Raw genomic sequence first — 26,862 nt, 5'->3', positions numbered from 1 at the left:
ATGCCTATAGGGGTATATGGGCTGTAGGTTTGAGAATCACTGTCTTAGAAGATTTGTCCGTTATATTTTACTAGCTTTCCGCCCGCGGCTTCGCCCGCGTGGAATTTTGTCTGTCACAGAAAAACTTTATCGCGCGCGTCCCTGTTTCAAAAACCGGGATAAAAACTATCCTATGTTCTTTCCCGGGACTCAAACTATCTCTATGCCAAATTTCATCAAAATCGGTTGCGAGGTTTAAGCGGGAAAGCGTAACAGACAGACAGACAGACAGACAGACAGAATTTATTTATAACTAGCTTTCCGCCCGCGGCTTCGCCCGCGTGGAATTTTGTCTGTCACAGAAAAACTTTATCGCGCGCGTCCCTGTTTCAAAAACCGGGATAAAAACTATCCTATGTTCTTTCCCGGGACTCAAACTATCTCTATGCCAAATTTCATCAAAATCGGTTGCGAGGTTTAAGCGGGAAAGCGTAACAGACAGACAGACAGAGTTACTTTCGCATTTATAATATTAGTTGGGATTTTCATATTAGTAATTTGTTATTACACTAAAAAAAATTTTCACAGTTCCGGTATGTGCTTAAGATATCGGCTCTGGTGGACAGCACGTTCCGAGTGGAGATGGAAGAGGTCAACCCGTTGTACCCTCGCTTCTCCACCATGCTTGCGTTGAAGGACACTCCGTTGGCTGACAAGTAAGACGCTTTTATTTTATTACACAACTAAAGCCTGGTCCCTGAGCACGTAGAATCCCGTCCAATGACCCCGCTGCCCATCCTTGTCGCTCGCACGTAATTATGTTGCTGTCGCGCTCGTACACTCACTGCGGCCGCCCGTCCCACAGTCGCGACAGCAATATAATTACGCGCGAGTGATAAGGATGGGTAGCTTGGGGTCATTGGACGGGATTCTACGTGCTCACGGACCAGGCTTTAGACTTTTTGCATGTTATTCTAAAAATCTTAACATCATAGAAAAGTATCATTAATGAAATTTCTCAAACTCAGCCAGCCAGCTCATGAAGAATTAAAACCCATCACCTGTCACTGCTTGTTAATTGGTACCAATGATTTTATTCAGAAAGCAAGCCTCACAAATCAACAGATCTTATCTTTTTTTTCTTTGCTTCATCTGCGGTCAGTTTCACAACTATGTGCGGATTGTAGTGTCCTTTTCATATTAAGTCTTTTCTACTGTCACTACCTTGTTTAATATACCACGCAATCTTGTATACCCATTCTTATAAGATACACCATACAAGAATGCTTGGTAAATTCAGTGAACTGCTCCTGAATCGAATGTAACTACTACTACTATTTCTATTTATTTATATTAACCGGCAGACAGTGGTGACTCAGTTTGTTGCGGCGCTTCTTCTCAGCACTTGCCAAATGTTGGTCTCGAAGCGCTGGTAGGGTAAAAAGATTATGAGACATGTAGAGGCTCCTTAAGAGCAAAATGACAATTTGTAAGAACTATTTATTAGTCTAAACAAATAAAGAAATTTTGACTTTGACTGAGAACACTACTTATTTATGTATTTCTTCACTCTCCAGTGCAGATATCATCTTTAAAGGGGAAATCTAACCTTATCTCCTTCCCAGGTTAGATCAAGTCTCAAAGAAGGACGGGCAGCTCATCGTGGCCAACTCCAAAGGCCACAAGGTGGTGATAACAGCCAGCCCTCTGAAGATCGAGTTCCTGGACAAGGAGGGAGAGGTCGCTGTGGTTCTGAATGAGAACTCTCAGCTGTTGGTTGAACCGTTGATTGAGAAAAAACAGAAAAATGAAGAGAACGGCGAAGTTGTTCAAGTGGTAAGTTAGGTGGTGGTGGTGGTAGGTTAGGTGGTGGTTCGTTCGTTTCAGCCAAATGACGTCCACTGCTGGACAAAGGCCTCCTCCAAGGTTTTCCATAATGCACGGTCCTGCGCTGCCCGCATCCAGGCTCTTCCCGCGACCTTTACCAGATCGTCGGTCCACCTAGTAGGAGGCCTGCCCACGCTACGTCTTCCAGCCCAGCCAGGTGGTGGTTACTGTTTTTATATTAAAATTTCTGATTGGAATTAAGATGGTTAAGTCACGAATTATGTTCTACTATTCTGTGGTTTGTAGCGACTTCGTCCGCGTGAAATAGTTATTTGTGTAAAGCTTTAACCACACCAACGCGTGCAGATCGCCATCGCCGGCACGATCAAAGGCCAATGACAGGTCGCGCGAACTGTCATGGGTCGCGCGACCTGTCATTGGCCTTTGATCGTGCACGTACACGCGCCGGTGTGGTTGAAGCATAAGCCTGATATTAAATAGCCTATTGCCTCAATCTATACTAATATTAGAAAGCTGAAGAGTTTGTTTGTTTGTTTGTTCACTTGAACGCGCTAATCTCCGGAACTACTGGTCCAATTTGAAAAATTATTTCAGTGTTAGATAGCCCATTTATCGAGGAAGGCTATAGGCTATACAACATCACGCTACCATCAATAGGAGCAGAGCAATAATGAAAAATGTTGCGGAAACGGGTTATCACGCGTACGAAGTCGCGGGCACAGCTAGTAATCAATAAATGTTCTATTTAACACTGAAACAATTTTTCAAATAGAATCTCTCAGACTCTAACCATTAGACCAGTGTTGATGTCGGTCTGTATTAACAATAATGTAATCAATAATAGTCGTATTCAATGACTAATTCAATAGATAAATAGACAAAGATTACAGAACGTGTCAACATTGTTTTGTACATGGGATCGATGACTCCTCATTGATCTCCGTTATCTGTACGTGACTGATAACGTTTTCGCGTGTGTCGTGCGCTAACCTTTACCCGCGGCTCCGCTCGTGTCATTTTCGATGACAATGATCATCTGTATCTTCAGTAAAAGATACCAGTGACTTTAAACTACGTCACAATCGTTATATAATATACTGATAAAATTTATCGCACATGTCTCCCTTTTTAAAAACTAGGATATAATCCTATCCTTTTTTCCCTCTCTCAAACTATCTCCATACCAAACTTTATCTTAAGTGTGTTCTGGTTTAAGCCTAAAAAAGTAACGGATAGAAAAACAGCATTTATCATAATGAGTATGCATTACTTGCACGCATGGATACTAGTCCATTGTTTGTATCTTTTTGAAGGAAATAATACCGGATTAGTTTAATAACGATCTCGATTCACGATTTCAGTTATAAGCCCTGTAAAATAAACTACTACCCTACAACGTTATCCAAACTTTCGTGTGTATCTGTCCCTCTCACGCAAAGCGAGATTCCATCAGGAGCATTAGTGACAAATAGACTTGCAAATTCATAAACGGCGTTAGAACTAATTGTAACCTAGCGTCCTTCATTAATAAAATAACAAACCGCAGTTAAGTCGAAATCCGTCCCGTCAATCCAATTTTATTATCTATCTGTGTAATTCAGCACGTATAGAGATAACAAAATAATGTATGTGATTTACAAATCAATCAAAATGTCTGATAAATAATTTATAGGTATTTACAGTACAGATTTTCAATGAACTTGAGATACTAAACGGAACAAAAGTAAATAGCTGATTAACTTAGAATGTAAATTATAGGTATACCTACTGACTCAGTATTACTGAGCCATTGCCTGCCGGTATGGGAGCGACACGGTAGGGGTGACATTGACATATTATGACGTGACAGAGCATATAGTTCCAAAATACTGGACTGTCCTATCCATGACATTGACAGTGGGGCGCCACCGTCAATACCGGATCGCTGGTTCCGATTTTTGCCATGTTGGAAACCATATACACTCAACATCAAATAAACCGCACCTTCCGCGACGCGAACTTTAAAGATTTTCTTCTGACACAATCATGGTACCCCAACAATTTTGGTGTTATTTGAAAGCCCAATAAATATCCTTAAAGAAAAATACATTTCATTTCTAAATAAATGATTAACATATACCATAAATGTGACTTGAAAATAGACCTCACTTTAGGCTCACCTCTGGGATCAATTAGACCAATTTTTATGGTTATAAAACCAAATAAAGATCTCACGTGTCCTCTTTAACAGATGGATAGCGATTAATCCCAACTTAACAGTTTTATAGTCATAAAAAATGGCTATAGCGTAACTACCTATTTTTTGAAGAAGTTACTCTGGATCCTTCTAAAGACACATTTTTGGGGTAAAATCTTTTCCTTTAATGAAATGAAGTTTAGAACTAGGCTTTCAAATGGTACCAATATTGGTGGGAAGTGGGGATGCATACGTTTGATAAGTGCTTGTCGCGGGAGGTGCGATTTATTTGATGCCGAGTGTAGTTGAACGATGGTAGCGCCCCCTGTCATTGAGTTTGGTGGGACAGTTCAGCGTGGGTCATCTATACAGATGTGAAGTCTCCCTGACGTTTGGCCGTCACAAAAACACCCTCACTTGCCGCTCCTACACTCATTTAAGCGCTAGACCTGTAATAAAAATATAAAAAGATAATATTCTAAATCGAAACATCCATCTACTTAAAAAATATCATAATAAATTGTGATTTTCTTTTAAATTAAAATATCAATTATTATTTTTAATTTTATGATTGCATTTAGAGTAGACGCACACCGTTGATTTTTCGTCGGCCGATAGTTTAGTCGGGCAGTTGATCAGTATGGGCATGTATGGGAGTGCGCACACTACGCCGATTCGGAAAATCGGGAAAATCGGGCACAACTATCGGCCAACTAAAAATCAACGGTGTGCGCATACTCTTACAATGAACTTGTTTACATTATTTGTGACACGCGTTATCTAATGAGTGCAGTGTTATGATTTGTACAATTTATTGTCTACGTGAGGTCATATCCAGAGCAACGTGTAATTTACACGCATATTAGTCCTAATTACATAATAATTAACACCTTATCTGTGTAGGTCGCGGGTGTTACATTCTGTAGTTATTAATAAGTAATCAATTATACATTATGAATAGCCAATCCTTAAAATGTAAAAATAAATAGGGATGCGGTAGTGGTAGTAATACGTCATGCATTTTGTGTTCGTCATCATCATCATCTCAGCCATAGGACGTCCACTGCTGAACATAGGCCTCCCCCAATGCTTTCCATGCTGCCCGGTTGGTAGCGGCCTGCGTCCAGCGCCTTCCTGTTGTGTTTTGTGCATTTTGTGTTCACATGGTCACAACTTACTGTTGTCATTTTAATATCTAAATTCAAAAACAAAAAAATCTATGATTCGTATGATAAAACGGATCAGTAATATTGTTTCTAAAAGTTACTTCAATTACTGTAACGAATCGGCAACTGCAATGGACAAGTTTCCAATTTTTGATAGGTTTTCAAACCAAAAACATTTCAAAATCGGTCTATTTGTAACAAGCAAATCATGTCCAACTTATAACTCTTTTGCGTTGTAGCTAAAAATGTTGCTTCGGTAATGTGTAAATGATCAATAACAATAGTGCTTTCCGAGTCCTCCATTTGCATCTGGTAAATTAGAGAGGGTCGTCTTTGTACAGTTAAATGTTCTGTCAACCCTTACCCATGTGACATGCGATGGAATAATTTGAATTTAGACATGCAAAAATAGTAAATTAGAGCAGCTCGGGCATCGGACCCCTGTTGCAGGACCCTAACGAAGGACCATAATGACCACAATGTCCAGTCGCGGGAATGCTAGGTAGACTAGCAAATAACGGTATATTGTTCCGAAGATAGTCAATTTCATACAAAACAATTCACTATAAAGGGGCTCGCGGAATACTACACTTGCGCGAGCTAAGTTAACACAGCGCCATCTGTTGGTAGTCTTACGAACTTTGTTCTTATAAACACTCGTACAGGAGACCTGATGATGTTTGTTTTGTTAGCAGGAAGAAGAAGGCATGTGGGGCGAGAACTTCAAGTCGCACCACGACAGCAAGCCGCGTGGTAATGAAGCCATCTCACTCGACTTCTCGTTCCCTGACGCTGACCAAGTCTATGGTAAGTAACACAGTGTGTCAAAGACAGGATTAAAAAAAAGAAATTAGAAAACAAAAAATAAAGATGTCAGATCAGAGTATAAAACAAGATTTTCAGAATACTGAACTGAACAAAGTTGCTAATGTAGTTGCACAGTAATTTTCATGTTTGGAAAGGCATAGTCACACGTTACATATACTTACCTACCGTAGCACTTTGACGTGTGACTGCGGTTTTCCAAACATGATAATTACTATGCAACTACGAGTACATTAGCAACTTTGTTCAGTTCAGTATTCTGAAAATCTTGTTTTATACTTTTTCAGCGTCGTTTTCTCATTTTTGCTCTCTTCGTATTATAACGAATTATGAAGAGAATCACAGTGTAGATCACAGATTTAGATTATTTAAAGGACCATGGGCAAAAAAGAAATGTTTGAACTGTAGTCCAATATCTCAACAATTAAAACCTATGTCAAATGAGAGCATTTAGGCCCAGAACAGACTGTGAAACGCAACTGCAACAAAACTGCAACTGCTAGTTACTTTTGAGTTGCATCTAAGTTTCTGCCATAGCGTCCGTTGAGAGACCACACATGACGCGACGCAACTGAAAGTTTCAAACTGGTTAAAGTGTATTATATTTCCAATGCTGTTAACCAAAGCAAGAAATTGAACCAACATGACTCAACGTCCTTTGTAGTGTAGGAGTAACATAAAATATGGATACGAACAGTGCAATGTTATTTAAATAAATTGTCTTTATTATGCAAAATCTGTAAGTCTAAGTCTAAGTTTGGTTGTGGCAAAGTAGGATAGGTCTACTAGCACCCCAGAACTTAAATAGCTAGATAATGGGTTCGCTGTCCCTTGGAAACTAACAGGACTTCGTGGAGCCAAAAGTTTGAGAAACCCTGGCGTAGACTATTCCATTGCCCGAGGTGAGTAACGCCAGAGTAAATACAAATGAGTAGGTCATCTTCATAGAAACGCACCGAGCGCGGTTTGTATGTGAGCGCGCCAATACGTATGCGGCGGGCGCCCGTCGCACAGTCGCGACAGCAATATAATTAGGCGCGAGCGATAAGGATGGGTAGCTTGGGGTCATTGGACAAAATTCTACGTGCTCGCAGACCGGGCTTTACATATTTTCACGCCGTGTCGCGTCCTGACCTGATGATAACTAAACTTCTTTCCCCAGGTATCCCCGAGCACACCGACGGCCTGGCCTTATCCACCACCACGGGTGGCGAGCCCTACCGACTCTACAACCTCGACGTGTTCGAGTACGAGCTGAACAGCCGCATGGCCATCTACGGCTCCGTGCCGGTGCTCTACGCGCACGGGTGAGTGGGACACGCGGGGGCCACGGGGGCCACAGTGGCCCCCCGTCTGTATAATCTAGACGTGTTCTAGTAAAGCCTGGTCCGTGAGCACGTAGAATTTTGTCCAATGACCCCAAGCTACCCATCCTTATCGCTCGCGCGTAATTATATTGCTGTCGCGACTGTGCGACGCGCGCCCGCAGTGAGTGTGCGAGCGCGACAGCAACATAATTACGCGCGAGCTTGGGGCCATTGGACAAAATTCTACGTGCTCACAGACCAGACTATAGACGTATTCGAATACGAGCTGAATAGCCGATTGGCCATCTACGGCTCCGTGCCGGTGCTCTACGCTCACGGGTGAGTGGGGGCCACGGGGGGCACGCAGGGTGAAGGGGGTCACATGGGGCACATAGGATGAATGGGGTCACGTGGGGTGATCGAGGAGCATGGGGGTATAGGTCGAACGGGGGCAATCGGGGGGCACGCGGGACAAAAAGGGGCCAGGAAGGACCACCGGCGGGGAGCCCTACCGGCTCTACAACCTCGACGTGTTCGAATACGAATTGAACAGCCGCATGGCCATCTATGGCTCCGTGCCGGTGCTCTACGCTCACGGGTGAGTGGGGACTAGAGATGAAAGGACTCGAGTCTTTTAGTCCTTTAAGTTAGGACTAGACTCGATTTTCAAGACTCGACTCCAAAAATACGACTCAAGACTCTTTACTAACTGAGGGAACTCCAGTCATTATAATAAGACTCGGAAAATTAAACGACTCGAGTTCTTTTATCACTAGTGGGGACACGCGGGGTGAACGGGGGACACTTAGGGTGATCGAGAGGCGGGGCGAAAAGGGGTCAGGACCCCCGGGGACCCCCGCCTGTATAATCTAGACGTGTTGGAATATGAGCGACAGCCGCATGGCCATCTACGGCGCCGTGCCGGTGCTCTACGCACACGGGTGAGTGGGCACGCGGGGGCCACGGGGGGCCAGGACCTCCGGCGGGCCCCCCGAACTGTATAACTTGCTCTAGAAGTCTAAACCAACCAGAGGAGTCAGCTAGACCTTCCGGGTCACTGGCCACGACTCGCTTTAAAAGTCTAGGAGGAGACATTTGTGATTGACGTCACAATAAAATACAGACACACACAAAAGTTGTGTTCAGCAAGACAGCCAAAATAAAATACCTTCGGCCATTTCAAAGGCTGACATTTTTTTGTTACAAGCAATTAACGCCCTTTAGGGCAATAATCTTCTGATCCTCTGATTAATTTATAGAAAAGAAATAATTTCTGAATAGTATCCACACCCGCGGTGAAACACATTTATTTAATCTTTAACGCTAATATATTTGGTACATGGACTTAATACCTTAAAGGTTTTTAGATCTGACAAAGTTTTTAAACCCACGTGTTTCCTTACAGAACGAAGCGAACTGTTGGCGTTTTCTGGCACAACTCTGCCGAGACGTGGGTGGACATCGTGAACTACGCCGACGAAACCGTAGTGTCTTCGCTCGTCAACCTCGTCACTGGTGGACATAAGCGCCGCGTCTCCTCTAGGTGAGTGTGCCACTTTGGTTAAACCTCCTCCCATCTTTCCTAGGTCTCTACGTCAACCTCTTAACAAATAAACGTCGCGTCTCTGAATGAGCGTGCCACTCCAGTAGGACCTCCTCTCACTTATGATGTTACTAGGTGTGCCATGTCATGACAAACCACCTGTCTTAGCCAACAAGCACCCCGTCCCTTCTACGTGAGTGTGCCACTGTTCCCAAACTTCCTCATGACTTTCCTAGCCCTATGTGAGTATGTAAATAAATAAATATCCTTGGACATTTTACACTGCGCCTCTAGTCCCAAACTAAGCAAAGCTTGTACTATGAGTACTAGACGACGGGATAAACATACTTAAATACTTTTTTTTTTTTGTAAATACATACATATTATACATAGAAAACACCCAGACCAGTCACAGAAATTAAAATTCATCATTTCAATTTCTGCCCGGCCGGGAATCGAACCCGGGACCTCTCGGTATAGTAGTCCGTTCTGAACCACTACACCAAACGGCCGACTAAGTCTACTATGTCATTGTAGCAAAAACCCCCCTCCTACTCTTGCCGCTAGGTGAGGTGTGTTAATGTAACAAACCTCCCCTTTCCCCTAGTAGCATCACTAGGAATATTGTTTCCCCTTCCCCTGAGACAGAGATATGTCTATATTTTAGATAAATCACTTTCCTTCCTTCCCTAGCCCAATAGGTGCCTTTTGTGCCTTCCTTCACTTGACACTAGGTAAATGGTGTAAATGTAGCAAACTTCTCTGCCGAGACGTGGGTGGACATTGTGAACTACGCCGACGAGACCGTCGTGTCTTCGCTCGTCAACCTTGTCACTGGTGGTCACAAGCGCCGCGTCTCCTCTAGGTGAGTGTGCCACTTTGGTTAGACCTCCTCTAGTGAGAGAAGGTGTTAAATGACCTACATACTCATCTCATAGTAGAAAAACTCCTTTATGCGCAAATTGTCAAGTTTTAAAAATGTCCAGTTGTTTAGGTTTAATAATAAAAGTCAAGTAATTAATTGGCAGAACTTTTAGTCATTATAATGTTAAGGTTTTTTTAAATAGGTATGAAACCATAAAACTGTAATAAAAAGACATTTTTAAAACTTGACATTTTGCGCATTTGACATTTTGCGAATTTGGCAGATTGCGATCGCTTGACAATTTGCGCATAAACGGAAAAACTTCAAAAAAAGGAGACTCATGTCAAGCTCCTCGTCTCCTCTTGGTGACTGTGCCGCTGTAGTGAGACCTCCTCCTATGATGGTGTAATGCCCGTTTTCACCATCAATCCTTAATTTTGACCCCTATGGTAACACATAACAGGCATTATGATGTCATAGGGGTCACTTTAAAATTAGGGATTGATGGTGAAAACGGGCATAAGATGACTCAACTGATCAACTCATATTGTAGCAGAACTTCCTTCACTTGGCACTGGGTATGGTTAGACCTCCTTCCATCTTTCCTAGGTTAATGTGTCATGCCATGTTTGTTACAGTTGCTTGAATACTAAAATGCTCCCTTGTTCCCAGGTTCATGTCGGAGTCTGGTCTGATCGACACCTTCATCATGATGGGAGACAAGCCTGCTGATGTCTTCCGTCAGTACACCAGGCTCACAGGCGCCGCTCCTCTACCGCCGGTGAGTTTTCATCATCATTTCAGCTATATGATGTCCACTACTGAACATATGTCTTTCCCAGTAAAGATACGCTAACCCCTAAAGTCAATGAATTTTCTATGCATTTAAGAAGTGATATGCTTATGCGTGTGTCAGGTCACACTATAAAATTTCGTCAATTGTCCAGTTTCTTTAAAATATTACACTGTAACCTTGTTGACTGACGCGACGGTGAAGGTTGCGGGAAAAGCCTAAATTCTTAGGGGTAACTTTTGTCCAGCAGTGACATTTGAAAAGAACGAAAGATTACGTTGCTCCACACAAATTGAATGGTAATTTAAATTCAAAAACCTAACTGGGCTGGCGCAGCGACCTAAAGCGAGTCTTGGCCTTCAACTATAAATCTCCATCCCGATCTATTAATAATCTATTCTGCGCCACCTGTCGCCAGTTATCGACGTGAAAATCGTGCAGGTCCTTACCGACTTAATCGTCCCAGCAGTACCTAGGAAGACCAACCGCTCGACGGAACTTGATCATCCCAAATACGGACATGATTTGTTTCTTATTGATACTGCAATTGACTATTACTAATAAGAAAGTGTATTGAAAATTTGACATGTAATGAACATTATAAATAAACTAGTGACCGCCCGCGACTTCGTACGCGTGGATCCCGTTTTACCCCCTTAGGGGTTGAATTTTGCAAAATCCCATCTTAGTGAGCACCTTCATTCTAAAAGGATCCCCCATGCTAAATTTGAGACTCCTAGCACTTGCAGTTTCTGAGATTTCATGATGAGTGAGTCAGTCAATCAGTGACCTTTCGCTTTTATAGATATAGATTTAACATGTCCTCTCTCCCCAGAAATTCTCTCTGGCGTACCACCAGTGCCGCTGGAACTACGTCGACGAGGCAGACGTGCGCGGAGTCGACGAGAACTTTGACGTCCACGACATACCAGCTGACGTCATCTGGCTGGATATCGAGTACACCGACCGCAAGAAGTGAGTATATACAGCAAAATAGTCTTCTTCACCACAAATAATTATGTACACACGGCTACACTGTTAACTATCCATTTCCGTTTTTGCTCTCGCTCTCATCAAAAGGCGATTCTTTGCGATAGAACGAGACGACATGACAGGCAATGGATAATTAACACTGTTGCCGATGGTACCTAGGTACACCAAGACCCTTCCACCATATTGTATATTCCACAGGTTTCCGTCTGAAAATGTCAACCGAATGAAATCAAGATTTCTCAAATTTTACGTGTGAAAAATTTAAAATAAATAAATAAAGCGTATAGCTTTATAACGTAATAAAGATTGGGGGAAAGAGTTTGACGTGTCCACAATCCACATAGTCGGACTTCTTGGCTTCATGTTAGCGGTTTTGTTTTATCTCCTCAAATTCGTGTTTGGGCGACTATTAATGTGTAATAATGGTGGATTATTAACCATTAAGTGTTCGTAAACGTGCATGAGTGTGGGCAAATGAATCAAAACAGTGCATCGTGATTCTTCGGGTTCTCTCAAGTAGTCCATATGAGGTCTCAGTAAAGCACCACAACTTTACTGAGACTCAAGGGGTGGGAAGGGGTATCATCTATCATCCTTCATTAAATCATTACTTTGTCTCATTTAGTAACTCGTCTCACTTTAAACTTGAAAATGGCACAAATCAAGTCGACCTCGACGTGTACTGCCAACATCATCAAAAAAGAAGAAGAAGAATCCACATAGTCCCTCATTCTCATCCTACGAGAAAGTTAGATAGAACTCACATCTTATGAGAGATTCAGGTCAATCTGATTGAGCCATGTCGGATGCTAAATCTTTTTTGTGAATGTTAAAGACTAGTTTTCACCTTCTTTTAGTATTATTAACGTCAATTACCGTTGTACAGGTACTTCACATGGGACGCGCAAAAATTCCCGCATCCAGCTGAAATGGTGGCCAATCTAACAGCCAAAGGACGCCGTCTGGTGGCCATCATCGACCCTCATATCAAACGTGAAGCTGGATATTTCCTGCACGAGGACGCTACTTCACAAGGACTCTACGTCAAGGACAAGGACGGCAAGGACTACGAAGGTACGTTAGGACTGGTAGGGTACACACGGCAAGGACTACGAGGGTACGTCACGAGGATTGGTAGGGTACACACGGCAAGGACTACGAAGGTACATTAGGACTGGGAGGGTACACACGACAAAGACCGTCTCATGGCCATCATCGACCCTCACATCAAGCGTGAAGCCGGATATTTCCTGCACGAAGACGCTACTTCGCAAGGCCTCTACGTTAAGGACAAGGACGGCAAGGACTACGAAGGTACGTTAGGACTGGAAGGGTACACACGGCAAGGGCCGTCTCATGGCCATCATCGACCTTCACATCAAGCGTGAAGCCGGATATTTCCTGGAGGACCAGGAGGGTACACACGGCAAGGGCTACGAAGGTACGTTAGGACTGGGAGGGTACACAAGGCAAGGACTAATACGAAGGTACGTAAATTATTTAGCTTAAGATTTAATTATATTAAATCCTTTAGCCATATTATGGCACTGACCTGGGAGGGTACACACGGCAAGGACTACGAAGGTACGTTAGGATTAGGAGGGTACATGTGGCAAGGGGCGCCGTTTGGTGGCCATCATCGACCCTCACATCAAGCGTGAAGCAGGATACTTCCTGCACGAAGACGCTACTTCACAAGGACTCTACGTTAAGGACAAGGACGGCAAGGACTACGAAGGTACGTTAGGACTGGGAGGGTACACACGGCAAGGGCTACGAAGGTACGTTAGGGCTGGGAGGGTACACATGTCAGCATCACATGTGGAACGTGGCATTAGGTTATGAAAAAAACCGCAATGGGAAAGAAATACTTACGAAGGCTGTTCACTAATTTGAGCTTCGCTCGCAGCCCTCAGCAACCCAATACCCTCATCCGAATAGAATTTAGGGAATCTCTGAAAGAAACGATCACATGAAATAACCACGTACTGGAATACGAAAAATATCAATCACGAAAAATAAATAAATTCTCCGACGGGAACTTACCTCATGTGTGTTATTTTTATTTATTCATCAAGAAATTATCGTGGATGCATTTTGCACCACCCGATTTGAAATAAAAGGAATTACATTCCCGAAAATAATCAAATTGCGGTTGCGCACGATCGACAAATTCCTAAGTCATTTGACAGCTCCACTGACAGCCGCTCTGTCATAGACATCGCGATACGTTTCGTTTCGCCGTTTGAAAAAGTAAATACTGTACTAATAAAACCATGATGAAAACAATTTCCAGAACACTGAAAATATTCTATTTGAAAAATAGAATAATCAATATAAAAACACTAGGAAATGTTTCATCAAAGTATATTTCAATTAACTGAGCAAAAAGCGCCATCTATTGCAAATTAATTCTAAATCACGCCAATAGATGTCGCTAGTGGTATCCAAAATCAGAATATTGAGAAGAAATATTAATTTGTGAAAAAACAGCAAACGGCAACGTTACAGAGGGTACACACGGCAAGGGCTACGAAGGTACATTAGGATTGGGAGGGTACACACGGCAAGGAGTACGAAGGTACGTTAGGACTGGGAGGGTACACGCGGCAAGGGCCGCCTCGGATCATCATCGACCCTCACATCAAGCGTGAAGCAGGCTACTTCTTGCACGAGGACGCCACCTCGCAAGGACTCTACGTTAAAGACAAGGACGGGAAAGACTACGAAGGTACGTTAGGATTGGGAGGGTACACACGGCAAGGACTACGAAGGTACGTCACTACAACTGGGAGGGTACACACGGCAAGGACTACGAAGGTACGTTAGGGCTGGGAGGGTACACACGGCAAGGACTAATACGATGGTACGTTAATTATTTAGCTTAAGATTTATTATATTAAATCCTTTAGCCATATTATGGCACTAGTTGTGCCCGCAACTTCGTACGCGTGAAAACCCGTTTTCGCAACATTTTTCATTGTTGCTCTGCTCCTATTGATCGTAGCGTGGTGTCATATATTAATTAGGGTTCCGTACCTCAAAAGGAAAAAACGGAACCCTTATAGGATCACTTTGTTGTCCGTCCGTCCGTCTGTCAAGACCCTTTTTCTCAGGAACGCGTGGAGGTATGAAGCTGAAATTTATATCAATTACTCAGGTCTACTGTCCCTTGAAGCTGTGAAAAAATCAAACTTCTAAGCCAACGCAATCAAAAGATACAGCCGTTTATGCCGCAAATTTTCGACACTTGCAAGGGAATCAAAACCTACAGGGTGCTTCCCGTGAACTCAGAATCTTGAAATTTGGTACGAAGCAACGTCTTATAGCATAGATAAAGGAAAAATTACGAAAACCATACATTTTTAGTTACATCACATAATATATATTTTTTTAATAATTTTAAACTTACTACCCATTTCCTCATAAACGCGTAGAGGTATTAAATTGAAATTCATACCAAATACTCAGGTCTATAATACCTTTAAGTTGTAACAAAATCAAACTTCTATGTCAACGCAATCAAAAGAAACAGCAATTTAAGCTGCATATTTTGAAACTCGCAAGTACTCGCAAGGGAATCAAAACCTAAAGGGTACTTCCAGTCGACCTAGAATCTTGAAATTTGGCATGAAGCAACGTTATATAGCACACATGAAGGAAAAATTCCGAAAACCTTAAATTTTTAGTTACATTACAAAATATATATTTTTTAATAAATATAAACTTATGAATTTAATTTTGCAATATATACCATAGTTATGACTCGATTGTCGTAATGAACGAACTTTGTAAACCTTGCAGGTTTGTACGGAACCCTCGGTGAGCGAGTCCGACTCGCACTTGGCCGGTTTTTTTTTTTCAAATCGGACCAGTAGTTCCGGAGATTAGCACGTTCAAGTAAACAAACAAACAAACTCTTCAGCTTTATAATATTAGTATAGATTAAGTTCGCCTTATGTACAGTCGCAGAATGAAAAGGTTCGTCACCTTAGTGTCGGTTTTCGCTTGCACTAGGTGCTGTAAGAGTCAAACCTGCCAACATAACAGTGCAAGAAACAGTGCTGCTAACATTTAAATAAATATGACGTTTGCTAACAAATAAGGTTTTGCTTGTTTATTTTTCTATCCCATCAGTGCAATGCAATGATGACATTGACCAATTGACAATAGTTTTTTTATATTTAATAGAAATAATAATGGCAGGTTGAACCAACAAGAAGGTTTTAGTTTATCAATCATAATAATCTTCTTGACAAGATAAATCGTCAAACAACTTTGATCTGAATAATTTTGAACTTTACCGACGAACAGTTAAAGATTATTTTCTCTAACTCGAGGTTATTCTGTAACATAGTTTCAAAAGGTAATATGTGCTCGCGATTCGTTGAAGGAATCAATTTGTAAACTGACGAACCTTTTCATTCCGTGACTGTACATTAATTTGTGTAAGTTTTAAATACAAATGTCACTATGCTTGTCTCCAGGCTGGTGCTGGCCCGGCTCCTCATCGTACCTGGACTTCCTGAACCCGGAGGTCAGCAAGTATTATTCCGAGCGATTCCGCTTCGAGAACTTCCCCGGAACGTCCAAGGATGTGCACATTTGGAACGACATGAACGAGCCTAGCGTGAGTATTATATGATATGATGTACTATAATCCGGTCGCCGAGCACGTAGAATTTTGTCCAATGACCCCAAGCTACCCATCCTTATTGCTCGCGTGTAATTATGTTGCTGTCGCGCTCGCACACTCACTGCGGGCGCCCGTCGCACAGTCACGACAGCAATATAATAACGCGCGAGCGATAAGGATAGGTAGCTTGGTTGGGGTCATTGGACGATTTTCTACGTGCTTGGCGACCAGACTTTAGTACTAGCAGCCGCCCGCGACTTCGTAGGCGTGGATCCCGTTTGGGCTTGAATTTTGCAAAATCCCGTCTTAGTGAGCACCTACGTTCTAGAAGGAACCCCCATGCAAAATTTGAGACTAGGAGTCAGCACTTGTAGTTTCTGAGATTTCGTGATTGCTGCTCTATGTGTGGTTCTTGCTCTGTAAAGGAATATTAACTTTATGATTAAATAAAAAACAATCTATACTACTATTATAGTTGCGAAAGTAACTCTGTCTGTCTGTGTCTCTTTCACGCTTAAACCACTGAACCTAGTTTGATGAAATTTGGCATAGAGATAGTTTGAATCCCGGGAAAGGACATAGGATAGTTTTATCCCGGTTTTTGAAACAGGGACGCGCGCGATAAAGTTTTTCTGTGACAGACAACATATCAGCCGGCGCTGAGAACACATAGGGGCGGTTAAAATTTTATTTTAATTTTATTTAGGTTAACAAACAAATGATGCTGAATTATGATGATGATGACGTGATATTTCCCGGCAGGTGTTCAACGGGCCTGAGATCACCATGCCGAAGGACTGCCGTCACTACCGCGAGCACGATGAAGATGCACAAGGCTTGCACACATTCTGGGAACACAGGTGAGCGAGTCAACAGTGTTAACACTGTCGAAATAATCTTTGGCTACCTAAATAAATCTGGTCGCGGGAGGTGCCTGGATGCGAGCGGCGCAGGATCGGTCTTCGTGGTAATCCTTGGGGGAGGCCTTTGTCCAGCAGTGGACGTCTTTCTGCTGAAACGAACGAACCTAAATTAAGGCGTAATATCCTTTGTCTGAGTAGTATAGTGTCGAAGTAATGTCGATATTCAGTAGTGTCGGAGTAACGTAATGTCGAAGTCTTTGTCTGAGTTTATTTAGGTAGCCATAATCTTTATCACACTTTTGGTTTTTAGCAAAATCGACCCTCTTATCCTACTAATATTATAAATGCGAAAGCTTTTGGATGTCTGGATGGATGTTTGTTACTCTTTCACGCAAAAATTACTGAACGGATTTTGTTGAAACTTTACAGTATTATTTTTTATAACCAAGATTAACATTAGGCTATAATTTATGATGATATGTGACAAACAATTTTCAATAAATTAATAAGACGTGTCTAAAAAGCGCCATCTATCATTTTTGGTTAAAATCTACAGCGTTGGACAAACTACTGTTTTTGACGTTCGTAAATATTCATGCGGGGGAAGCCGTTAAACGCCACCTGTCAACATGATATCAAACAACAGATTTTACGAGCTAAGTGGTGAAACGAGGTCCTCGCGTACGAAGTCGCGGGCGGCCGGTAGTTACTTATAATGCATGAAACACATTCCATTCCAGACACATCCACAACGAGTACGGATTATTCCACATTCGTGCGACACACCAGGGCATGTTGGACCGCAGCGACGGCAAGTACCGGCCCTTCATCCTCACCCGCGCTGTCTTCGCCGGCACTCAGAGGTAAGCAATGCTACATTAATGATTAATTAATACTTTTCACCAATAGGGTCTTACACCTTTTTTTGAAATATGTTGTAAATCAATCCTAAGGTTATTATAATGAACCAGTGGAATTTTAATTTTTAAAAGCTTATAAATGACTTTAAAAACTTGAATGTAAGAGTAAGCGCACACCGTTGATTTTTAGTTGGCCGATAGTTGTGCCCGATTTTAATTTGCATGAAGAATCGGCCAAATCGAATCGGCGTAGTGTGCGCACTCCCATACATGCCCATACTGATCAACTGCCCGACTAAACTATCGGCCGACGAAAAATCAACGGTGTGCGCCTACTTTAAGCCGTCAGGTAACGTTGCCACCTTTCGTCCAGGTACGCGGCAGTATGGACGGGCGACAACGCGGCCGAATGGGGCTTCCTGGTGGCGTCGGTTCCCATGTGCTTGTCGCTGGGCGTGGCCGGCGTCAGCTTCTGCGGCTCCGACGTCGGCGGCTTCTTCCAGTACCCTGAAGCCGAGCTCATGACGCGCTGGTACCAGGTCAGTACCCGCAGCCCGAGCTGATGACGCGCTGGTACCAGGTCAGTACCCGCAGCCCGAGCTGATGACGCGCTGGTACCAGGTCAGTACCCGCAGCCCGAGCTGATGACGCGCTGGTACCAGGTCAGTACCCGCAGCCCGAGCTCGTGACGCACTGGTACCAGGTCAGTACCCGCAGGCCGAGCTCGTGACGCGCTGGTACCAGGTCAAGAGATAGATTGTCCTTCGAGCCGGATTGGAATTTGAACCAATAGATATAAGGAAAGGCACTGGATATTTTGATAATACCGATGCTAGAGTTCTTTGCTCATGTAATCTACAGTGTCAAGCATATTCTGACACATTTGGTCCTTCGAGCCAGATTTGAATAAAAAATGTGCCATGGCAAGATAATCATTGTAACGTGATAAGCTGTATAACTTTTCTTAAACGTCAATTAACGTTTGTTTTGCCCTAACTTCAAACTCCTACTAAGTTCTTCTGATCAATTTCGTTGCGGATTCAATGACAGTTTAACTATCGCCCTGGACAATCGACAAACTTGACCTTCAATGGTTGGGTTTTATTGGCGGTCAAGCTGTAGGTCCTGGCTACACAGGAGTTGCAGCGGTGGGAATAAGAGTTGAGAATAATCCCGTGCTAAGAAAGAAAGAAAAATCTTTATTTGACAACATAAATAATAAATACATTCTTAACATTATAATAAATAACAAACATTACATCAAAAGGAGAAACAGAGAAAGAAAGAAAAAGAAAAATAATAATAATGTTGTCAAAAAGGTCACCCACTCAGTAACGTCTTGGCCCGTCTGCCAAGACACTGATTTTCAGTGGGCGTCTTTTAAGCTAAGCTGTATATTGTATTTGTCGGCCGTTTGGTGTAGTGGTTTCGATACGGACTACTATGCCGAGAGGTCCCGGGTTCGATTCCCGGCCGGGCAGAAATTGAAATGATGAATTTTAATTTCTGTGATGGGTCTGGGTGTTACTATGTATAATATGTATGTATTTACAAAAATAAAATATTTAAGTATGTCTATATCCGTTGTCTAGTACCCATAGTACAAGCTTTGCTTAGTTTGGGACTAGAAGCGTAGTGTAAAATGTCCAAGGATATTTATTTATTTATATTCTGTTCTGCAGGCGGGTGCCTACCAACCGTTCTTCCGAGCGCACTCTCACATCGAGACCAAACGCCGCGAGCCCTGGCTATATGAACCTGCCACTACTGCGCTCTTACGAGACGCTACTAGGCGCCGATACGCACTGCTCGACTTCTGGTAACGTATAAATAACTATTTATTTGAAAGTTTGAAACTAAGTGACTTTATTTAGTACTGCGAGGTTGTTGGTATTTTTTTACAAATCTTCGTATAGCACCTAGTTTTTGTGAATATCGATCTTTCACAGAAATATTTTATCGCGTGCGTCCACCTTTCAAAAACTGGAGTAAAAACTATCCTGTCCTTACTTGACATATTATAATATCGTACTTAAACATTCATGATACCATTTTATCTATTGGTGCATAAAAACACAAGAGACCAAGACCACGACCTTTACCTACTTGACTTTAGCGATACATAAACATTAGGCTAGTTTCCTAATAAAACTTAGTCCTTCAATTATTACAAAAAAATATTGGACGCGTATATTTTGATTTGTTAATCAAACAAGTAATTACGAAGTTATGGTGCGATGAAGGTCCGCGTGACGTCAAAAATGCTACACTTTTTACAAGCTTTGACGTCACGTGCCTCATCTTCTTTTGAACTTTGGCGCGCGAAAGAGATAATCTTTGAATTTTCATTAGTTTCGACTATTTTTTCATAAGTTAACTAACGAACTAACTCAAATTCTTGCTTTTTTATCCAGGAAAGTCAAGATTTTACTATTTCATAATCAGTCTCATGTTGCTCTGCCATGTTTTCCTAATAAATGAAACAAATGCCAGGTACACCCTATTCTACGAGCACACACGTGACGGTCTGCCGGTGATGAGGCCGCTATTCCAGGAGTACCCTCAGGAAGAGGCTACCTTCACCATCGATGACACTTATCTGCTGGGTAAGACCATCTTATCAAATTATACAGGGTCAGTCAAGTACCGACGACCTCATAAAGGTAGCAGGAAGGCGCTGCATGCAGGCCGCTACCAACCGGGCGATGTGGAAATCATTGGTGGAGGCACATGTTCAGCATGGACGTCCTGTGGCTGAAATGATAATGAGTCAAGTACAATAGATCAAATAAATAATTACACTCGATTCTTAACTTTGAACTCCTATGTTCTTCCGCTTAATTTCGTTGCGGGTTCAATAATAGTTATTTAATCTTCCACCTGCACAAAATTGACTGTCACTGTATCATTCATTATACAGGTTGTCACAGAAACTAGGGACACTCAGATGTATAAAGTATTTAAACAAATAAATAATTGAGTACAATGTGAAAGTTCTCTTTCAATTAAAACATTTGAAATAAACACAAAGTAATTGTATTTTATCTGCTGTTTATATCTGAGTACATAATTTGTAAAGCTAGGCCGAGACAGGTGTAATGTGTAATGTAATCCACCGTGTAATGTAACACGAATTCTACGTGTGGACGGCACTACGAGCATTACATGTAAAGTGCGTAACCGTCTTAGTCTTAAGTTTCTTTTATAATATTCAGTATTTACTAAAAGGCTTATTTATTTATATAATGTACTCTTTCTCAGAGATAAAATAAACGTATGTGTTGCTCTGTAAACTAAAAGATTTATTCAATATTAATACATTTCTCATTGAAATAAATTCCTCATTCATTGGCTATAAATAACACAAACCTGTAAAATAAAAGATACGACATTTAAAGTTTATTATTATTTCTTAAAATATCTTCATATTTTCCACAATGACTTTTCACTGTGACATTCCTCTGATAGACATCAAAGTCATAGATAAACCATAGACCTTAAAGTAAAAAGTATTTACTTTACATTTATTATAAAAAATAATGTCACCTCCAGGCAACAAGCTCCTCGTCCGTCCAGTCACAGCCGCGGGCGCGACCACTGTGCAAGTTTACTTACCAGGAGCTGAATCCCACACCATCTGGTACGACGTGGACTCGTACCAGGCGCACAAGGCTAACGGGTACTTTACGCAGGAAGTTAATATCGCTAAGGTCAGTGTTTATAAGTTTTGGTGTATTTTTTTGTTTTTTCTAACCTTTACTTTAAGTAAATAAATAAAAACGATTGCAATCATTGTAAACGATTTTTTAATAAGAGTCCACGGACATTACTTGCCTGGCTCGCGTAATAAATATAAAATAATTTAATTATAACTACCTAACTTGTAAATATTTACTATTTAATGAGGGCTATCGTTTTAGCGCTCACCAGTTGGCGCCACTGTAGAGTAAGGTCCTGTCACTTGCTAGTAGCGAAGACAGTGGCACCAACTGGTGAGCGCGAAAGTGGTAGGAGGACTATCGTATTTGCACTCATCAAGATGGCGCCACTGTAGAGTAAGGTCCTGTCAAACAGGGGTGCCAACTGTTAAGTATAAAAACGATAGCCCTCATTGTAACGCTTGCAATATAGCCGTTGGTCCTCTTTTCTAACGTTAATTTTCACAACCGTGATGTCAACGTTATAGTTCTGTGATAGATTCAAATAAGATGTTAGTAACTAGTCAGGCAGACTTACAACTTGATGAATTTGTCCATATGCCCTGGACCTCACTGGGAGTCGAAGCTGGGGCATACATTATGATGAATAAATTATTTTCCCACCAGATCCCGGTATACCAGCGAGGAGGCAGTATAGTCCCGCGCAAGGAGCGCGTGCGGCGATCGTCCGCGCTCATGGCAAACGACCCTTATACGCTCGTCATTGCGCTTGACGCTAATGTGAGTTAAACATCATTTTTAGCTCGGTATAAGGTAGTGGGAAAATATTTCCCACCAAATTTTGAACTTTATTTCCTTGTCTGAAAGTCCAAATCCAATGAAAAATTTAGACTTGCGACACTGTCACTTTTGTAAAAAATGCAATATGAGTTAAATATCCAAAAATGACCCTAAAGCAGAGCTGACGGCCGATGGTGCAGAAAGGTTCTGGAATGGAGGCCGCGTACCGGAAAACGCAGCGTGGGACGTCCACCTACAAGGTGGACCGACGACATCGTAAAGGTAGCAGGGAAGCGCTGGACGCAGGCCGCTACCAATCGATCAACGTGGAAAGCATTGGGGGAGGCCTATGTTCAGCAGTGGACGTCCTATGGCTGAAATGATGATGATGATGATGACCCTAAAGCACCCCTTTACTTGGTGCGATAACGATACTTTTGTAGTACGCATAGTTTCGGTACGTTGTAGTATATGCTGTTCATCTCATCTATATTCTTAAATCATTATTTTTGTGAGGTGTCAAAGTTTTAAAGGCTTCTCCTGAAAAATTTCCGTTTTTTATACACACACCAAGATAAACATCGTATCTAAGACCTATTTTGCAACAAATATCTAATACGCTATGCTATCGTTTGCGATGGACTTACAAATAACTACAACCATTGTCTTATTTACATTTCCAGAACACAGCGGAGGGTACCCTGTACATAGACGACGGAGAAACGTTCGAGTACAAGAAACAGAAGTACATTTACGCCAAGATCACGTACACGAAAGACGCGATTACGTACAGGTATGTATTTAATAAGTATTTTAAAAATTTTATTTGTACGGGGTATGAAAACTATGCAATCTGTTCTATCCGCTCCACTAAAAATACTAGGGTAGATGATACTTGATCTGTCCCATTCTCCGTGTTATACGATGTGGTTGATGAATCAATTTTTCTAAACTTCCAGCTTATCCCAACTAATATTATAAATGCGAAAGTAACTCTGTCTGTCTGTCTGTCTGTTACGCTTTCCCGCTTAAACCTCGCAACCGATTTTGATGAAATTTGGCATAGAGATAGTTTGAGTCCCGGGAAAGAACATAGGATAGTTTTTATCCCGGTTTTTGAAACAGGGACGCGCGCGATAAAGTTTTTCTGTGACAGACAAAATTCCACGCGGGCGGAAAGCTAGTTCACTATAAAAATATAAGCAATGCAATGCTAATAGCATAGTTATTACTTAGGGCTACTCATCTAAGTAGTAACTATGCTATTGGCATTGATTTTATAACATCGTAGTTGTTAGAGTTTTGTATTCTCTCATCTGTGAAGAATCCCGAGTTCAACCTTGTGCGTTTTAAAAGTTCGTCTAATGGGAAGATAAATACTTTTTCTTTTTTGTAAACACATGCATATTATAAAGGATTTTTCTAAATTACCAAGTTATATTGACACCGATGACAGCTCGAACGAGCCTAATATGTCTGTAGAAAAGTCATGAAATTTGAGATATGACTAATTTTCAACCGACTTCAAAAAAGGAGGAGGTTCTCAATTCGACCCGTATGTTTTTTTTTTTCTATGTTTGTTACGCGATAACTCCGCCAATTATGAACCGATTTGAACAAATCTTTTTTCTGCGTATAGGTAATACCTCAAGGGTGGTCCCATTTAAATTTAATAATAGAAAAAACAACCCCCAAGGGTGGAAAATTGGGGATGAACTTTTTTATACCCAATATTTTCAATTTTTAGTTTTTTTTTTGTGTTCACGCATTTGAAGTCGGTTTTTGTTNCTGTCGTCGAAAATATTGTTTGTAGGTCAGACGTGAATTATTTCTTGTCCGCCAATATTTAGCTCTCATTGATCGCTACTACAAAGTTATGTCGTTACTTTTGATGGCAGCTGTCATTCTAATCAAGCTATATTGGATAGACTATAGTTACCTTTAAAGATAGGTGGTGCAACCCACCCCTGCTATTCCAAATGACCATGACATTGGGTTTGTTTACATTACATTTGGTATCGCTTCTCGTTGGCCGTACTTTAAAGTGGAAACTTGTGGTTAATAGATTTTTTGTCACCATCATCCACTTTTTACTGGAAGAAAGTAATTCTTTAACTATTAATTCCTACTTTGTTCTTCTGATTAATTTCGTTGCGGGTCCAATGACAGTTAACTGTGAAAAAATATGACCTTCATGACCTTCTTTGGTTGGGGTTTTATTGGCGGTCAAGCTAATGAAAATAAGCCTTTACTTAATTTGATTATTTCCAGATAGGTTGTACCATCTTACTATGACTATGACAAGCGTCAAACTCCATACAAAAACAACGGTTATTGTTACGGTTAAAGTAAGGTGGTAACTCAGCCCAATTGTTTTCATGGCAACTAAAACTAACTTACCTTTCTTTCTATCCCCAGCATGATCAACGAAAAAGCCGTCTACCCCACCAAATCGTGGGTAGAACGCATCGTCATATGCGGCGCGCGATCGCCACCAGCCTCCGCTCGGCTCCACCAGGCCGGGTCATCCGTGGCACTGCCCATGACGCTACACAAAGGGAACGATGTCCTGGTCATAAGGAAGCCCGGGGCTGCCATGGCCCAGCCCTGGACTATACGGTTCAGTTATTGAGAGAATATAAGGGAGCCCAGGGCGTGAGAAAAATTGAAAGGCGATTGGATCTCAAGCTACTCAGTGTGATCACCATGAGTTTACGTTAAATGTGCATGAGTTTACGTTAAATATGCTCGCTAGCGACTGCGTAAAAAAATACATTAAATGTATGACAAATTGTACAGCGCTCTAGCGGCTACTTTCTGGAACTATACACCACTAAATTATTATCACCGAAAAAAATTTCTCGGTAATGAATTATTGATACTGATCCTATTTATGCAAAAAAAAAGTTAAATAAAGTTACTCAAAATTTCATCCTAAAATTGGTAATTCTTTATGGACACACTCGTCTCTAGCACTATTTACGTAAGATAATGTAACACTTAATAGAACTTAACATTGTCTAAGTTAGCTAAGTATGTAATAATAACACTGGAAACGTATTCGAGGCGTGAGCGAGACAGACAGATCGGGGCAATGTGCCAGCGCGTACGACTACTCTAGCGAGCAGCGGAGTGACCCGGCTGTGACCCGTAAAATACGGACTAAAGAAAATTGAATAAAAAAAATAACTTTATGAAAAACATTAATTTTTCTTTTGCTTTCAAAATCAAAAATCAAAATCATTTATTCAGTTTAGACCACAAGTGGCACTTATAAATTTTTATTTAAATTTTTCACACGTTTCTACATAACCTGTTAAAATTTTTTCGGTGATAAAAATGTAGTGGTGTATTTTTTTTTTATGCACTCGCTAGTGTGCACACCTAACGTAAACTCATGGTAAGCACACTGGTCTGTGATCGGTTGAGTTTGGCACCATAACCTTGGACAATGTTGCGAACTGACAGCTTTGTTATTTCGAAAATACTTCCCCATCAAGCACTTGGGGTTAGCTATGCCGTTTTTTCGATCCGTAAAGTGATTTCGAAATTAAAATTGTCCACGCCCCATGATGTAGAAATTAAGACAGTCGCTTTTTACTCGAAATTCCCGCGGTCCTCTAGAAAAATCACGAGTCGCTACTCCGAAACGCTGTTTACGTAGTTTCGGATCTATCTGTCACCGTTGCTCACACTGGCATTTCGCTTTGCGTGAGAGGGATGGCAACATTCGACACTTCAGATAACGTTTTTCGAAGTAACCCCACAGATGTTAGTGTCGGAACTTTTTTAATAAGCCCGCTAAAAACGCAATCATGTAACTTGAAAAAATTAAAGATCTATGCTTGAGTTCCAATCGATGTTTAAGCTTCCCGATACGGCCCTGAGGCTACTTCTCTTTAAAAAGTCGCGTTGGACGCTTTTCTAAACCCTTTGGTTACAGTCAACACTCAATTCTACCACAAAATAGTAACAGAAGGCAATCTGTATGCATACACACACAGACGCGTCTGAAGCGGGCGGTATTCGCGCTCGCATTGGTTTAGACTGGTTTGACGCGTCTCAAACGGGCTACATTCGCCCTAGCACTGGTTTAGACTGATTTGACGCGTCTCAGACGGGCGGCATTCGCGCTCGCACTGGTTTAGACTGGTTTGCGATTATTGGCGATATCGTGTGCGTTGCCCGAACGCTTTGTATGTAGATTGTCTTCTGCTCCTATTTTGTGATTATACTGAAACCACTCTATTCACCTTTTTAATTGTACACCTAATGAACCCCAAGTCATATTAGATACAATCTTAGATTATTAATTTTATAACCTTTGTGGTGTAAATCTAGATGTCTTTGGCCTGTGACTACAGAATATTCACGTTGTAATAAAGAATTGAGGCTAGAAAATGTGTGTACTTATACAGACACACCCTGTATAGTCCACTTTATGCCACATATTTGACAAAAGTAACACATACATGGAACATTAAGCTATTGATGTGTATTCATTTTTTATGTATTATCTATTTATTATTCTAAACAATAGCACTTAGCTATTTTCTTAAATTGACAAAC

The 26,862-nt window shown here is 41.6% G+C and overlaps 1 protein-coding gene across 1 annotated transcript; it reads left to right on the top strand.

The window, feature by feature from the left end:
• GCS2alpha (glucosidase 2 subunit alpha) lies at positions 1-25,056 on the top strand. Its single transcript, XM_028315118.1, has 19 exons — positions 1-12; positions 568-695; positions 1,605-1,815; positions 5,865-5,976; positions 7,157-7,301; positions 8,707-8,844; positions 10,382-10,490; positions 11,338-11,477; positions 12,382-12,569; positions 15,983-16,125; positions 16,894-16,991; positions 17,735-17,857; positions 18,228-18,393; positions 19,537-19,673; positions 20,348-20,460; positions 21,407-21,564; positions 22,180-22,293; positions 22,977-23,086; positions 24,712-25,056. Exons 1-19 carry the CDS (start codon positions 1-3, stop codon positions 24,923-24,925), a joined length of 2,559 nt encoding a protein of 852 aa, XP_028170919.1. The 3' UTR covers positions 24,926-25,056.
• Positions 25,057-26,862: the final 1,806 nt, after the last annotated feature.

This window comes from Ostrinia furnacalis, unplaced genomic scaffold (genome assembly GCF_004193835.3).
Source record: "Ostrinia furnacalis isolate ACB-3 unplaced genomic scaffold, ASM419383v2 OfSCF4982, whole genome shotgun sequence".
In the NCBI taxonomy this organism is placed as follows: Eukaryota; Metazoa; Arthropoda; class Insecta; order Lepidoptera; family Crambidae; genus Ostrinia; species Ostrinia furnacalis.
Note: the sequence above shows the minus strand (reverse complement) of the source record. Positions and strands in the feature narration are given on the sequence as shown.

Bases quoted from the DNA above. Each gene is read 5' to 3' on its own strand.
- GCS2alpha (XM_028315118.1), top strand. The intron at 8,845-10,381 runs GTGAGTGTGCCA...CCTTGTTCCCAG, and splicing joins AAGCGCCGCGTCTCCTCTAG to GTTCATGTCGGAGTCTGGTC. The intron at 16,126-16,893 runs GTGAGTATTATA...ATTTCCCGGCAG, and splicing joins ACGACATGAACGAGCCTAGC to GTGTTCAACGGGCCTGAGAT.